The sequence below is a fragment of the Pan paniscus genome, chromosome 23 (assembly GCF_029289425.2).
Source record: "Pan paniscus chromosome 23, NHGRI_mPanPan1-v2.0_pri, whole genome shotgun sequence".
Classification (NCBI taxonomy): domain Eukaryota; kingdom Metazoa; phylum Chordata; class Mammalia; order Primates; family Hominidae; genus Pan; species Pan paniscus.
The window spans coordinates 56881317-56895565 of record NC_085927.1 but is presented as its reverse complement, the minus strand read 5'-3'; the positions used below and the strand labels follow the sequence as shown (position 1 = coordinate 56895565).

The 14249-nt window shown below is 53.8% G+C and overlaps 1 protein-coding gene across 5 annotated transcripts in view; it reads right to left on the bottom strand.

Moving 5' to 3' along the window:
* TBC1D22A (TBC1 domain family member 22A) overlaps positions 1 to 14249 on the bottom strand; it is a 419760-nt gene that overhangs the window by 130178 nt on the left and 275333 nt on the right. For 4 of the 5 annotated variants that reach the window (XM_003812372.6, XM_055106057.2, XM_014343350.6 and 1 more), the window contains one exon: positions 12968 to 13095. In XM_003812372.6, the coding sequence (XP_003812420.3) occupies positions 12968 to 13095 (128 nt within the window). Of the gene's footprint in view, positions 1 to 12964; positions 13096 to 14249 lie in introns of those variants that run through there. The other variant, XM_057301037.2, reaches the window with a different exon arrangement.

Sequence of the window (14249 nt, the reverse complement as noted above, 5' to 3'; positions counted from 1 at the left end):
GCCAGCTGCTAAAAACACAGGAAACTTTTGGAATTAAATAGCAGCCATGGAAATAAAAATAGAATCAGGGTGTTTCTGTCTACTGCTTAACCAGATGAGGAAGAACGAGGTTAATGAAAATGCCCAGTGATGGTGAGGGTAAAGAAATGTCCCCTCTCACAAAATTGCTGGCTGCAGGGCAAACCAACTCAGTGGGCCCCAGGGTCACTTGGCTGTGGCCACCAAGTTCCTCAAACGCAGGGGGACCTGTTCACCCTGCAGCCCCTCTCCTGAACACCTCTCTTACGGGACTATTTCTAAATACAGAAAAAGCTTTAAGCACAAATATATCATCTCTCAGTCATAAATACACTGAAAAATCACGCACCACATTTAAGTAGACTATGATCTATCCACAGGCCAGAATATTAAGCAAACATTAGCTACAAAAACTCCAAACTAACACAGAAAGCATTATGACTGGGCAGTGTGACAGAGGCAAAGAGAAATTTATGTACTATTTGATTTGTGTTATGTTTTACAAAAAAACTCGTAGAAAAGGATGGAAAAGAGACACTAACACCTGCTCCACTGGGGGCCATTTATGTTGGGTTGGATATATTCAAAGGGGAGGTTTTCCTTCTTTCATCTCTGTAAAGTTTCAGCAATATACAGGTACTCTCATGATGAAACTTTAAAAATTAACACTTTAGAAAACAGGAAGTGAAGGAGGCCCGCTGAGAAGTGCATTCACCTGCAGGTTTACTCAGAGCAGCGCCATCTGTGCAAAGGTCCCGCTGCCCAGGGGGACCCTGATGTGGACGTGAACCCAGTGCCCGCGCCCGCTCTTCTTTCCCACACTTCCGCATGCTCAACCATTAAGTACCAAGAGGTTCGCCCAGGAGCTGGGAGGTTAATATCGGAAAATGTCAATACTGGAACAGTGGCGCAAAGCCGAAGGTTGGCCCAGGACACCATCCGAATATCACAAGCCTGGTCATGTAGGGCCTGGAAAGGAAGAGCACAACGTGTGCCTGGCAGAGCTGTGAGTGCCACACTGGGGACCCAGGCGGAGCGCCGGCCTCCTCTTCCCGGCCATTAACGAAAGGTCACAGAAAATTGGACTGGAAACCTGGAGAATACTCTCCATGCTGGGGACACACGAGGCCAAGCTCCTGAAAGCAATTCTCAGGTTAACGTTTCCTTTTTGGATTTCTTCCAGAACACATAAAAATGAAGGTCATTACCAGGCTACACCAGACCTTAAAAGAGGAACCTATAAATCCAGGGTGCATGCGGGCAGTCAGGTGTGCCCCTGCATGGGGGCTGCGATGTCCAAAGGGTCCCGTGCAGGGCCCCTCACTCCTACATTGCTCCTGATTATGGCGCGGCAGGTGCCCCACCTCCCCCCAGAGCTGGGCAACAGTAAGTCAGCCTGTCCCCATCCCACCCTGCACAGGAACACAGCAAGCTCCTTTCACTAGGAGAAGCAATGCAGGAGGGGCCTGCACAGGGGACGGCAGAGGAAAGGAGAGAGGGACAGGAGCTGGCGAGAGAGGCCTGGCCTCAGGGAACTGTAAGTGCTTCCCATGGCTCTGTCTGCCCCATGCTCCTCTGGCCCAGTGGCAGCCACTGTGAACATCTGGAAGGGAAGGCTGCTGTGCCCTTCACCCTTTACTCCTTGTCCTCTGGCTGCCAAGGAGGCCTCTGTAACCAGGAACCCTGACCAGAGACTCCTGAGCACCGTCTCGGCAAGTGACATAGGAACTGGATGTGCTGGGGCCTGACCACCCTGTCCTGGAAGGTGACGCGTCCTCCACCTCCCGACCTCAGGCTGGATGCCACCCTTTCCCTACCTGACAGCAACCATGGGTGACCCTGGGCTTGGGCTGACCCAGTAAGTGCTAAGGGGGTGCTCTGAGGGGAGCCTTACCGCACTGTGAAACCCCGAAACCACACCTCACACATAAGACGGGTCCACACACACCTCTCAGCAGCAGGGCCCAGCCTGGGGCTCCTCTCTCAACTACACCCAGAGAGCTGAGTCCCAGGAACCACAAATGCAGCAACAGCAGCGGAGCTGGGGCAGCCCGGGGCAGACTGGAAGGCTCCTCGGCCTCCACTGGGACCCTGTTCTGGCTTTTTTCTTGTTCCTTTCATTTAAGGAACACCAACTTGCAAAGAGGACACCCAGCCACATGGTCTGGGGAAAGACTGAGGGGCTGCCCTTGGCTTCCGGGCTGCCAACTCTGAACTTTGGAGAAGTCCTGTGGGCAACTCCCCAAAGAGATGGGAGCAGAGTCTGCAAAAGAAAACAGGGCACAGCTCGAGCAAAGGCAAGGAGTAGGGGCAGACGGCAGGAGCCTGGAGAACGCACAGCCTCGAGGCCTCGCCAGGGCACCCGACAGGCTCTGAAAGACCCCAGCTCTGAATCCTCCACACAGGATGGGGCAAGCTTCTTCCACCATCAAGGATGAGGTCAACTGAGTGTTCATTCTCAAAGTCCCATCAAACTGCAGGCCTGACCTCTTGGTCACCATCACTGGTGGGGCCAACCTGGGGCAGTAGGCCTCAGCCACTTGCCCAGGGTTGGGGCAGCCGGTGCTTCCCGACAGCCCCAGGACTACTCCTCTCTGGGTCCTCTCCTTTGCTGCTCCGCTCGGGGCTGTCTCCATCTATTTCCAGCAACCAGCTGTGCTGAAGGTTTGGTGCCTTGAAGGCAAGAACTTCTCCTCTGTGCCCCTCTCCTTCAGCGCCCAGCACGCTGCCCTGCACAGGTGATCTACTCAACTCTTTAGGACTATGATTTCAATCACCGGCCACAAAGATACAATTCAATAATTTTCCTTAAAATGTATGATTCGTATTTAATATGCAGCCTTCGTTAATAGGCTATGTGTATTCCTTTTTTTCTCATCTTGTCAGAAATCTTCCCAGGCCATGCATTTCTAGCGAGAGGGTAGGGCTGGCCTTGGTATATCACAGAATTGCTCCATGCAGGCAGGGAAGGTCCCCGAGCCCTCCTCCGCCACACCCTCACACTAAGAACAAGCTAAGATCAGAAGAAACACAAATCCTCACAGCAAACGAAACCAAGCCCTCCTCTGGGGCTTCGTCCCACAACAGGCCTAAAGCAGTTAGACAAGTTGCTTAAGGTCACACTGCAGATAAAATATTAATAAATACATCATCTGAAAGCTTAGCAAAAATGCCCCAAAGAAAGTACACTCTTTGTGGCCTGGAGTGGGGCAGACCCGCCAGCCTTTCTTACACTCCTGGGGAACAAGCTCCCAGGCTGCCTGCACAGGCCCTGCACCCGGCATACTGCTGTTCCTGCAGCCTTGGTCTGGGATCTGGGGGGATCCAGGGCTCTGGGATAGAGGGGCCCCTGGAGATGATCAACTCAGACGTCAACGGCTCTCTGGCTCCTCTTCAGTTAAAACCTGGACAAGTGCGGGGAGGAGGCTTCAGGGGGCCCAGGCGCCATCACAGCAGCAGCTCTGGCAGAAAGGTATCTTTCGTGTTCAGCCCTATTCTTTGTACCCACAGATCCCAGTCCCACAAAGACCAAGTCCAATGCCCATGCCAGGGCCCAGGTCTCAAATGTGAGTGGCACTGTGTCCCTGGCTTCTCTCCTGTGGCCACATCTTCACAGGGCCAGGTGTGAGCAACCCTCCCCAGCTGGCCTCTACCACACCCTCACTCAAAGGGTGTCCCTGGGCGCTCCCCCAGCACAAATCCCATCCAGTCGCTAAGGGAGGTTCAGGGACTCTGGGGCCCAAAGCATTCCTAGACTGCCAGGGACCCACAGGCCCGTGGCTCTCCTCTAGGGAAGCGGCAGGACCTACAGATGCCCCCACGAGGGCAAAGCAGCACATCTCAGAGGGAAGCCTACACAGTGGGGTGCAGGGACCACTGCGCTACCAAGCCATGACTTGTCAGAAACAGTCCACCGTCCCACGCGGGGGCCCTCCCGGCATCCTGTAAGGTACTTGGACTTGGACACCCTCCTTAGGGGGCAAGGCCTTGTGTACCCACACACACAGACACCCACAGGTAGACCACACCTCACATCACCCAGAGGCCCAGGGAGCATAAGCAAGTCCATATGAGGGACCCTGGACCTGTCTCCCCATCACCAGGGCCCACGGCTGGGAACCTCCTTGGCCCGGGTCTTCTCACCTCCACCTCCACCCAGGGCCATCCCCACTAAGACCTGCTGCTTTCTTCACTAGCCTCCGAAAATCGGATGCTGGGGGTGCTGCGGGGGTGCAGGGCCAGGTGTGGGGAGGACGTGGAGACAAGGCTGCAGCCACCAGAAGGAGCATGGACTCTGGGACCAAAAGCAAGCCCCACACCAGTCCGCACAGCAGCAGCTTCCTGGGTGAACAGCAGTAACTGGTCCGCTCACAGGTTGCTGTGGTTGGAGATCACAGCAGGTCCCCCACAGGGTGGGCGGTTTCTTTTTTATTGACTGCTCTGGTTCAAGGCCTAGCACACAGTAGGGCCTCAGTAAGGGACTGGTGAGCAAGAAATGAACACAATGGGAGAAGAGAGTCATCAAAACGCGAACCCGCTAACAACACTGCCCGTTCTGCTGCATGTTTTTACTATTAAAAAAGAACTCTTTAATCTCTCCTTAAGAAATGTCATTACCATTCAATTCAAACTCTGGAGCTGGCTAAGGACTCTTGTCTACTTTGGAGCAAGTACAAGGAAATTTATTCAGACTGGTCACCCACTATCGATTACAACAGTGCCGCCTGACACCTCTGCATGACCGCTTCCGGGAGGGAGCTGGACGTCTGCAGAGTGAGGAGGCCCAGGTTGACTTCTCAGAGAGAAGTCGCATTAATGGGACTTCCAAACCGCGGAGGAGCGCAGCCGTGACCCTGGCTCTGCATCACGCTTTCCTGCAGAGTCGGAGGGACAGTGAACACAGAGCCGCGTGTGCAGCAGGGTGCCACGCAGCCACGGTTCACAATCCTCACCACGTAACTTTTCAGAAAGAACAAAGGTCTTATCTATCATAAATGTACGAGTCAGCGCCCAAAACATTATACAAATCACTTTTCTTGCTCCAAGCACAACTCTGCATTTTGTCCACAAAGAGGAGAGACCGCCCCATGAGAAGGGCCATGGAGGCTGACAGGGGTCCCGAGCGCCCACTTGGAGAGTCATTCTTTCCTGGAGGCGCCCAGACCAGACCTCAGGGCCTTCACACGCCTGCCCAAAGGTGCTGGAGCATGCCAGGCCTGCAGGGGGAAGAAACCATCTCCTGTAGAGTTCTCGAGCCCCAATAAAAAGCAACGTGATTGATACATGAAGAAAGCAAGCTTAAAGTTGCTAAGGACTTTCCAGACATGTCTTTAAATACAGCTCTAAATCCCCAGGACACTGACTTCACTGTCACTCCGAAGGAATAGATACACCCCTCTTCCAGCTCCTCCCTGCAAAGTAGCAGCAGTGAGCCACGTCCTGCTGAATAGTCTCATTTTGAAATCCCTCCCCAGCTGACAGTGATCTATGCCTACTTCCTGTGGGCGGGCAGGCATGGAAAGCTTACGACCTCAAATCTTAATGGGCTCATGAGAAAGTACGATGTACGGAGACCAGCTTCTTCAGCTTCATTAGGTTAACCCGATCATCAGTTTCACTGCACCTGACCCACAGAATCCGTGCTGTGGCACCTGGGACATTCAGGAGAGCCCCAAGGGCTGTCGCCTGGCACACGAGGCAGAGCACCCAGCAGGTGCGGTACTTGGAGCACGCTGTCCACCCTCACCCAGGCTTGGCAAGGGCAAGTGGAGACCCGAGGCAGCCTTTCAAAGGAGCTGAGACAGCAGGTCCAATGGACTCCTGGGGAAAGGCAGGGCTGAGGACACCCAGATGGTGGAGGAAGTGAGTGGCCAGCCAGTAAATCGTTTACATCCAGCATAAATCTCTAGCAACAGGGGCCAGAGGGAGGCTCTCAGGATAGCACGGCACCGGACAGAGGCACAGAGCAGAAGGGTGCAGGGAAGGGCAGGGCCTGAGACAGACACAGCAATCAGCCCCCTACTCTGCCCTGATGGAATGTGGGTGGGCCAAATGCCAGGCAGCACGGCCTCAGCGATGCCCTTCCACCCCAGTGCCCAGCTGCCTGGGCTGCTATGAGGACCCATGGTAAAAGGCAGAGCCCTGCCCTGCTCAGACAGGCTCCTCCCCAGCACCTGCCCCGCTCAGACAGGCTCCTCCCCAGCACCTGCCCCAGATAAAATGCAATGTCTGAGCAAGGCACACAGAGCCTCCCACATGGCCCCACCTGAGTCTGGCAGCCTCGGACCTGCCCTGGCATCCAAATACTCTGGTGCAGCCATACTCAACTGCACCTCACATAGAGCACGCTGCGCCCCCCTGCCCTCAGAGCCTTGGAATGCTCTTCCTTGGTGCAACCCACCTCTCACTCATTTCCTGGACACCTGCTCTACGCCCTATGGGAGGACCCTCTTTGCACCCTTCCACCCTCCTGTTCAGCTGCAACTCAGCCCCCAGACCCTGCTCACATGTCTCCCCAGGAAGCCTCCTCCTCCCCTGGAAAGATGAACACACCCCATCTTCCCTACGTCCTCAGCACACCTGGGCACCTGTATCGCACTCTTGCTGACTGCTGGCCACCAGCTGGGCTGCGAAATTGCAGGTGGCAGGGGCTGCTGCCTTAGATAGGGCCCTCACTTGCTCAGTCCCCACAACAGCTTTTCCTGACCACGCTATGTCTCTCACCTGGAGCACTGCAGGTGTGCTGAGCCTCTCCAGCAAGCCCGGGGGCAGCCGCATCCTGGCCCTGACCTCGTGCCCGTCGCCCCGGCCCACCTGCTGCTCCCCACACCCTTCGCCTGCTCTGTCCTGGCCCAGGCACTCCAAGCCAGAATCCTCCTACTAGAACCTGGGGCCCCATCATGCAGCACAGATCTCAATTCAGGACCCCCTGCCATGGACACCCTGCCTGGAGGCCGGCTCTCGTGGCCTCCCACCACATGGCCTCATCACCTGAAAGGTGCCTGAGAGATGCTGCTGGTTTGCTGTCAGGATCCCTCTCCGGGAAAAGAGCCCTCAACAGCAGGCCCACCTTTCCCGTTGCTGTGCCTGAGTGCTGAGAACAGGGCCCAACCCGGAGCAGGCGCTGATAACTGCACGTGGGCTGAGTGATTCGGGGCCCAAGGTACCCAGGATCAAGCTCTGTCCTGAGAGATATCAGGGACATCTGCAAAGTGCAGGCCCCACCTCCAGCGACCTTCTGACGCACCCTCCCCAGGGATGGCGAGGCTTGCACTGGCCATGCTGAAGAAAATAAAATGAAGACATTTCACCTAAGATACTGAACAAGGATCAGGTGCCATGATGATGCACCAGCGGCAGCAGAACAGGCTGCTTCTTGATCAAAGCTACCTCTGGGAGATGTGCCTCAAGGCCTGCAGGGGTTTGTGTGGCCCCTCTCAGCAGTGGACAGATGGGGGTCCCATCAGGCAGTTGGCATTCAACATGCTTGGAGGCTCTGGCCCTGACCTCTGCCCCATGCCCCTGGCTGGCACGACTGGTGTCCTGGAATGTGGGGCTGTATCTCAGAAATGGCACTGCCAGACTGCCAGACCCACAGGGTACAGGAGGAACACAATCAGATAGCTCCTCCCGCATGGAAATCAGAAGGCTGCGATGCTGAGTCCCAATGTCCCCGCATCATCTTCATTCTCATTCATTCATATTCTCTCTCTCTCCTCTCTCTTCCTCTCTCTCTCTCTCTCTCTCATACAGGCTGGCAAGGTAGCAATTCCACAGACCGGGAGCCATGGTGCCCCCACTGCCACAGCGCACTGATGGGGGCTCTGGCCAGGACAGAGATGTGGACTGGCAGTGGCAGCCCTGGCTCCCGGCCTCTGCTCCAGCCATGCACAGCCTGGTAACTGAGAGACTGGAACCCCATTCACACGGTGCCTCAGCAGGGCCCTGGAGCCCAAAGTGCCTCATGGGGGGGCAGAAATAGAAGCCACTGTGACACAGTATGAAAGGGAAGTGGCCCTGGGCAAGGTGCTTATGCTCCTAGACTCCCAGTTCCATCTTCTATAAAAACTCTCAGAGAACAATGACTGCCTGGCAACAAAGCCCAGAATGTGAACAGCACACAGTGGACAAAACACCGGTGATAACGGCTGGGGAGACAATCTTGCCTGACGCCTGCTCTGTGCTTGGTGCAGGGCCAGGCACTTGCTATAGGTTAGGGCGGGCGAGCAAACCACGGCTCGCTGGTGCCTCGGTAGGCAAGTCTCACAGGGACACGGCCACGCCCGCTGTCCACGTCTGTGGCTGCTTCTGTGCTACAACAGCAGAGAAGTTGTGAAAAAGTCCATATGGCCCACAAGCCTGAAAATATTTACTATCTAGCCCTTTACAGAAAATGTCTGCCAATCCTCACTCGAAAAACCTTCCTCAGTCCTAGCAGCAGCCCCTCGAGGCGAGGATCGGAAACTCGGCTCGCCCAAGGATGCACAGCTAAGCACAGAACTAGGGCAGAAACACCCTCCATCCGAGCCCAGGACGCCGCAGAGAACATGGACCCACCAGGGCTTCCGTGAAATACTCAAATAAACCTTTTCCTTAAAGGACCCAGATCTGTTTGGTGACCAGTCGGCAATCTAGAGCCTCCATGTATAAAAGTGTCCTGGCCACAGATTCTCACACTCCAGTCCCTCCATAGCACCTGCCCTTGGGTGTGAAGTGGGAGGACGCGCCCTCAGCAGGAGTCCACCCTGAGTGCGGTGTGAGGTGGCTCTGACCCTCAGGAGAGGAAGCAAATGGTAGAGGAATGACCAGATCTGAAGCCCAGGGAGACAAGCACCATCTTTCATCCCCTGCAATTTACAGCCAGCCCTGCGTGAGGAGCGCGGGCAGTGATGATTAAAGATACACTTTGGGATATGGGTGGTAGAAGTGCAACGATTAACATTCAAGTGGCCTCTTGGATATCACTAGAAAGGAATTTAATAAAGGCCTTAAGCCAAATGAAGTCATCTTGCAATACTCACCTGGCAAAAATAAATGTTCCCTTTCCTTAGAAAAAAAGCATCAAGTCACTAGGGGATAGGAAACGTAAAGTGTGGAGATGTTCGCCCGTTTACCAGCGAGTCCCCTGCCACCTGCACAGGATGTGTGTGAGGAGCCATTCTAAAGCAGCATAAGTAACCGTTTCAGGTGTACCCGCGGCCCTGAAGGCAGCCGAGGATCTCAAACGAGAGGTGGCCTTCACCAAACTGGAAATGGAACCTCCCAGGCCCAGGAGGCCAGCTTGGCTGCTGCTCACTCACCGTACTCAGAGCCCTGAATGTTCCCCAAGAGGAAGAAGTCACCGGAATTTAGAGAGAAGAACCTGGCTTTGCATGTCCTGTCAGAACCTGTTGTTCTTTTTCAGTCCACGGCCTACCCCCGCTGCTCCTCTGCTGCTGAGTCACGTCCCGCACGGGGTAACCTCCCACAGGGCCCCCCGTCAAGTCAGCCGCTGCCCTGCATCCTCACCTCCCCAGCAGCCTCACGCACCCAGGGATCGCCCACTGTGGGATCACCCTCCCCAGGTTCCACCCACCCCCCATCCGAGCTTCCCTCTCCCCATCAGAGCCACACTTCTCAGACTTCCGATGCCCTCTGACCCCACTTGCTCGACGACCCCCTCATCCTGGCTGAATTCACCCCCATGCACCTGCTCTCAGCCATCGATGACCACTGCTGACGCAGGGTTTGGATCTGTGTCCCCATCAAATCTCATGTCTAATTGTAATCCCCAATGTTGGAGGTGGTGATGAGATCAGGAGGTCAGACTCTCCCGAGTGGTTTACCACCACCCTTCTCCACGCCGTTCTCATGCTAGTGAGTGAGCTCTCCTGAGATAGGGTTGTTTAAAAGTCTGGGCACTGGCCAGGCATGGTGGCTCACACCTGTAATCCCAGCACTTTGGGAGGCCGAGGCGGGTGGATCACAAGGTCAGGAGATCGAGACCATCCTGGCTAACACGGTGAAACCTCATCTCTACTAAAAATACAAAAAAATTAGCCGGGCGTGGTGGCGGGCACCTGTAGTCCCAGCTACTCGAGAGGCTGAGGCAGGAGAATGGCATGAACCTGGGAGGCGGAGCTTGCAGTGAGCCGAGATCGCACCACTGCACTCCAGCCTGGACGACAGAGTGAGACTCTGTCTCAAAAAAAAAAAAAAAAGTCTGTGGCACCTCCCCGACGCCTTGCTCCTGCTCCAGCCATGGAAGACACGCCTGCTTCCTCTTCACCTTCTGCCATGATTGCAAGTTTCCTGAGGCCTCCTCAGAAGCCGAGCAGATGCCAGCACTATACCTTCTGTACAGCCTCTTTGGAACCATGTGCCAATTAAACCTCTTTTCTTTACAAATGACCCAGGCCCAGGTATTTCTTTTTTTTTTTTTTTTTTTTTTTTTTTTTTTTTTTTTTGAGATGCACGCATCCATGAGGGAGCACGCGACCCCTGGGGGAGCAGGGCCATTCTCTTCCATCTGGGCTATCTCTGCATCATTGGCTCCTCTTCCAAGCCTTTTGTCACCCTCATGACAATGCCCCTCATTCATTTTTATATACTATCTAGTTCAGGGCCTGGGAAGGTGTAGGTGCTTATAAACAACCTTTTAGTGACACGTGTCCCAAGAGGACTTTAAGCTACCTTGTAAGGGGTTAAAGAGTAACTAAAACCTGTAATGGCTCAGCTAATAAACCCCCCAGTTTAGGGGAGAGTAATCACCCGATTGCTTTCCTATGATTACTATGTGTTTTCATTGCCAAAAGATGCAATACAATTTCATGGTTACTTGGCCCTGTAAAACAGAAATACCCCCGATTCTTAAGATATGAAGAGGTTTATAATCAGGGTACTATCAGTTCAAGAATGAGTCCCTGGTACAAATGAGTCAATTCACGACAAAATTTAATTTCAAGAAAATTAACTCAATAAAGATGCCACAATTGTGCTTAAAGTTTTAATACCTATTAGGAGTTTTAAGTAGGTGGTGCAGAACCATGGGCAAGCCGATCCATTTTCTGGCTCCTCAAAAATGCGATTGACTTAATACCTAATTTATTCGTAATGGGGACAGTATTACAAGGAACTGTGTTTAATGAGGGAGGTCTGGGTCTCAAACAGCCTAACCAATCACAAAAACGGACAGCATTCGCAATTTACAGGATATTAAGTTTTGTTTCCTGTCATATTACAGAGAGCCGATCAATAGCACTAGACTGACAGCTACTTTAACCAAACAGCCCAAGGTAAGGCTTTATGTCCCAGCAAATGCTGCTGGCCAGAAATTCTGTAGCTGCCAAACACTTCGAAGAACAAAACCCAAGTCGCGGACACGAATGACAGTCTGCTGACTGGTGATAATTTCCGTAGTGAGATCAATAGACCAGACAAGCGGCGCAAAGGAAAAGCAAAGTCAGAATACAGGACCTCAGAGCCACAAAACACCCACACCCACCAAGGGGCACACTGACCAGCAACCGGTGTCAGGAACAAAGCTTTGGGGCACCGTTCTAGATGACTCATACGAAAACAGGCTCAGAATGAGAGACTGGAGAGCACGGAGGCCCAGCAGGCACCCTGTCCTGTGGGAAGAACGCACGCAGCCTGAGGCCCTGTGGGAGCAGCTGGTCAGAATGACCCCCAGGCCCTCCCTAGCTGCTCTGGGACGCCCAGCCTTCCCCACCTCCACGGGCGAGGCACCAATGTTGGGACCCAGTGCAGTGCCTGGGACCTATGCGGCCTTAGAAAAAGCCTCCCGCCAAGAGCTCCCCTTTCCAGAAACGCCCGTCCCCCAGCATCAACCTCCAAGGGCAGCTGCCCCCCTGCAAATCCTGAACGTGCAGCCCATGAAGGGCTGTGCTCACTGTGGTAGAAAGCCTGGCTCCTGAGGTGCCGGGATGAAAACCAGCCATACGCGTCTTTCTTCAGCACTCTGTAGAGATTTGATTCCTAATCCCACATAATGGTGCCTGCTATTTGTAACTGATGATGAAAGCCTGGCGTGTAAAACCCCCACAGCACCGCCTCCGCTTCAGCAAACATCTCGAACAAAATGAAAAGGTGCTAGAATAAGTGATGGGACACTCAAGGGAGGAGAGGTGGCTTGTTCCAGAAAACTCAACCTCCTGAAGAATTGAATTTCATCAGAATTGGTGAAGAGTAGAAAATTTCATACCACACTGAATCTGTGAATTTTTTAAAAATCTTTTATTATATGTAACTCAAAATATAGACAAGGTGTGAGTCCTGAGCGTGAGTTTTTTGGCAGAAGCAGCTCAACTCACAGCAGAGTCACCAGCATCCCTCGCATCCTCCTAGCACACTGCTCAGGATGTGACTTCCCAGAGAGCTCAAGGCTGCTGTCACCACGCAGGCAGAATGAAACTCAGCCACAAAGAGAACGGCCTGAAGTTCTTTTCCCTGTTTTACATCTCCTCAGATAAAAAGCATGCCAGGAGTATACTCTTTTATTTTTATTTATTTATTTTTTGAGATGGAGTCTCGCTCTGCCACCCAGGCTGGAGTGCAGTGGCGAAAGCTTGGCTCCCTGCAACCTCCACCTCCCGGGTTCAAGCAATTCTCATGCCTCAGCCTCTGAGTAGCTAAGAATACAGGTGTGGGCCACCACACTTGGCTAATTTTTTGTGTTTTTAGTAGAGACGGGGTTTTGCCACGTTGCCCATGATTGGTCTCGAACTCCTGAGCTCAGGCAATCCACCCACCTCGGCCTCCCAAAGTGCTAGGATTACAGGCATGAGCCACCGCGCCCGGCCAGGAGTATACTTTTTAAAGACCGCATTTCAATGGAGAGAGCGCTTGGAAGACAAAATCGAATGCAACACACAGGCCCAGGGCAGAAGGCGACAGGAAACGGCCCGGGCTCCTGGCACCCCCATGGCGGAGGGTGCGAAGGAGAGCTCACCTGGTAGGTGTCCCACAGGCGGATGGTACAACGCAGGGGCACCTCCCTCATCAGCAGGTTGTTCATCCAGCGGAAGGCAAACTGCAGGTATCTCACTTCGTGTTGGTCCAGGTGCCGGTGCACTTGCTCTGCACAAAACAAACACAGGCCCCAAGGCTGTCAGGGGAGCCCTCTGGAGGCACTGGCAGCCAGGTCACTTGTCCCCCAAGGGCCTGCGCCCGCCTCAGAACCCCACTCCAACAGGGAATCCCAAGCAACAACCCCCAAGGAGCAAAGAACTGATTCTATTAATGAGAGACTACAGCTCACCCTTCCTACAGGAAAGCGAAAGATGGTGGTGCTGCTGACGTGATGATTATAATCATGGACATGTTCGGGTGCTTCACGCCCTAACACCCAGGAAGATGTGGGGGCTTGAGTCGACACCCACACCGTGGGGCTCCACAGATAGGCGCTCTTTCCCTGCTCCACAGAAGCTCCACAGACCCAGGCTGGTGTCCCAGGAGGGGCTTAGAGAGAGGAGATGAGCTTGCCAGCTCCTCAGGAGGGGTCCAATCTTGTCCAGGGAAATGCTCCACCTATGCCTGGACCCAACCGTTGAGTGCACAAGTGGGACACAAGGCCTGCAGGCAAGGTGAAGGACACCCCTCGACTGCAGGATGGGGACACCCCTGAGACAGCTGGGCCTCTGGAAAGAGCCAGGCTTTACCAAGCATCACTCCCAGAAGCACACGCTCGCACCAGCCACATGTGCTCCCCTCTCATCAAGCTGTGGTGGGCGGCAGCTTTGCAGCCTCAGCTCAGACCCTGTGCTCCCTGCCTCACCCCCTGCTGAGTCCTGGAGGTGTCACTCCTGGAGGCAAAATCCCAGTGATCATGGTGCCTATGCTCCTCTTTCCAACATTCTGCCCATGAGGTCCTACTCTAAAGGGCCTAGAAGAATGGGTGCTGCTTTATAAAAACAAATCATCATTACTAATTATTGCCCAATTGAGCCGGATAGTGGATCCTTGGTTTTTAAAACGCAGGTGCACCTGAGGGCTGCTGAGAGCCTTCTTTCTGCAGCTCACTTCCTTACCCTGCTTCCAAGTTACACCTCCCTTCTCTCCACGCTTACCTAATCCTGGCTTGCCCTGAGAAGTGACCCCGAAACACTTCACAGGGATCTCCATTCCCTCAAAGAAAGTTCTAGAAATGGCAAATAAACAAATACCAGAGAAAAGCTAGTGTTCTGTTTACTGGTTTGTTTTACTCAAGTCCCTGGTAACTTGCAATATTTCAG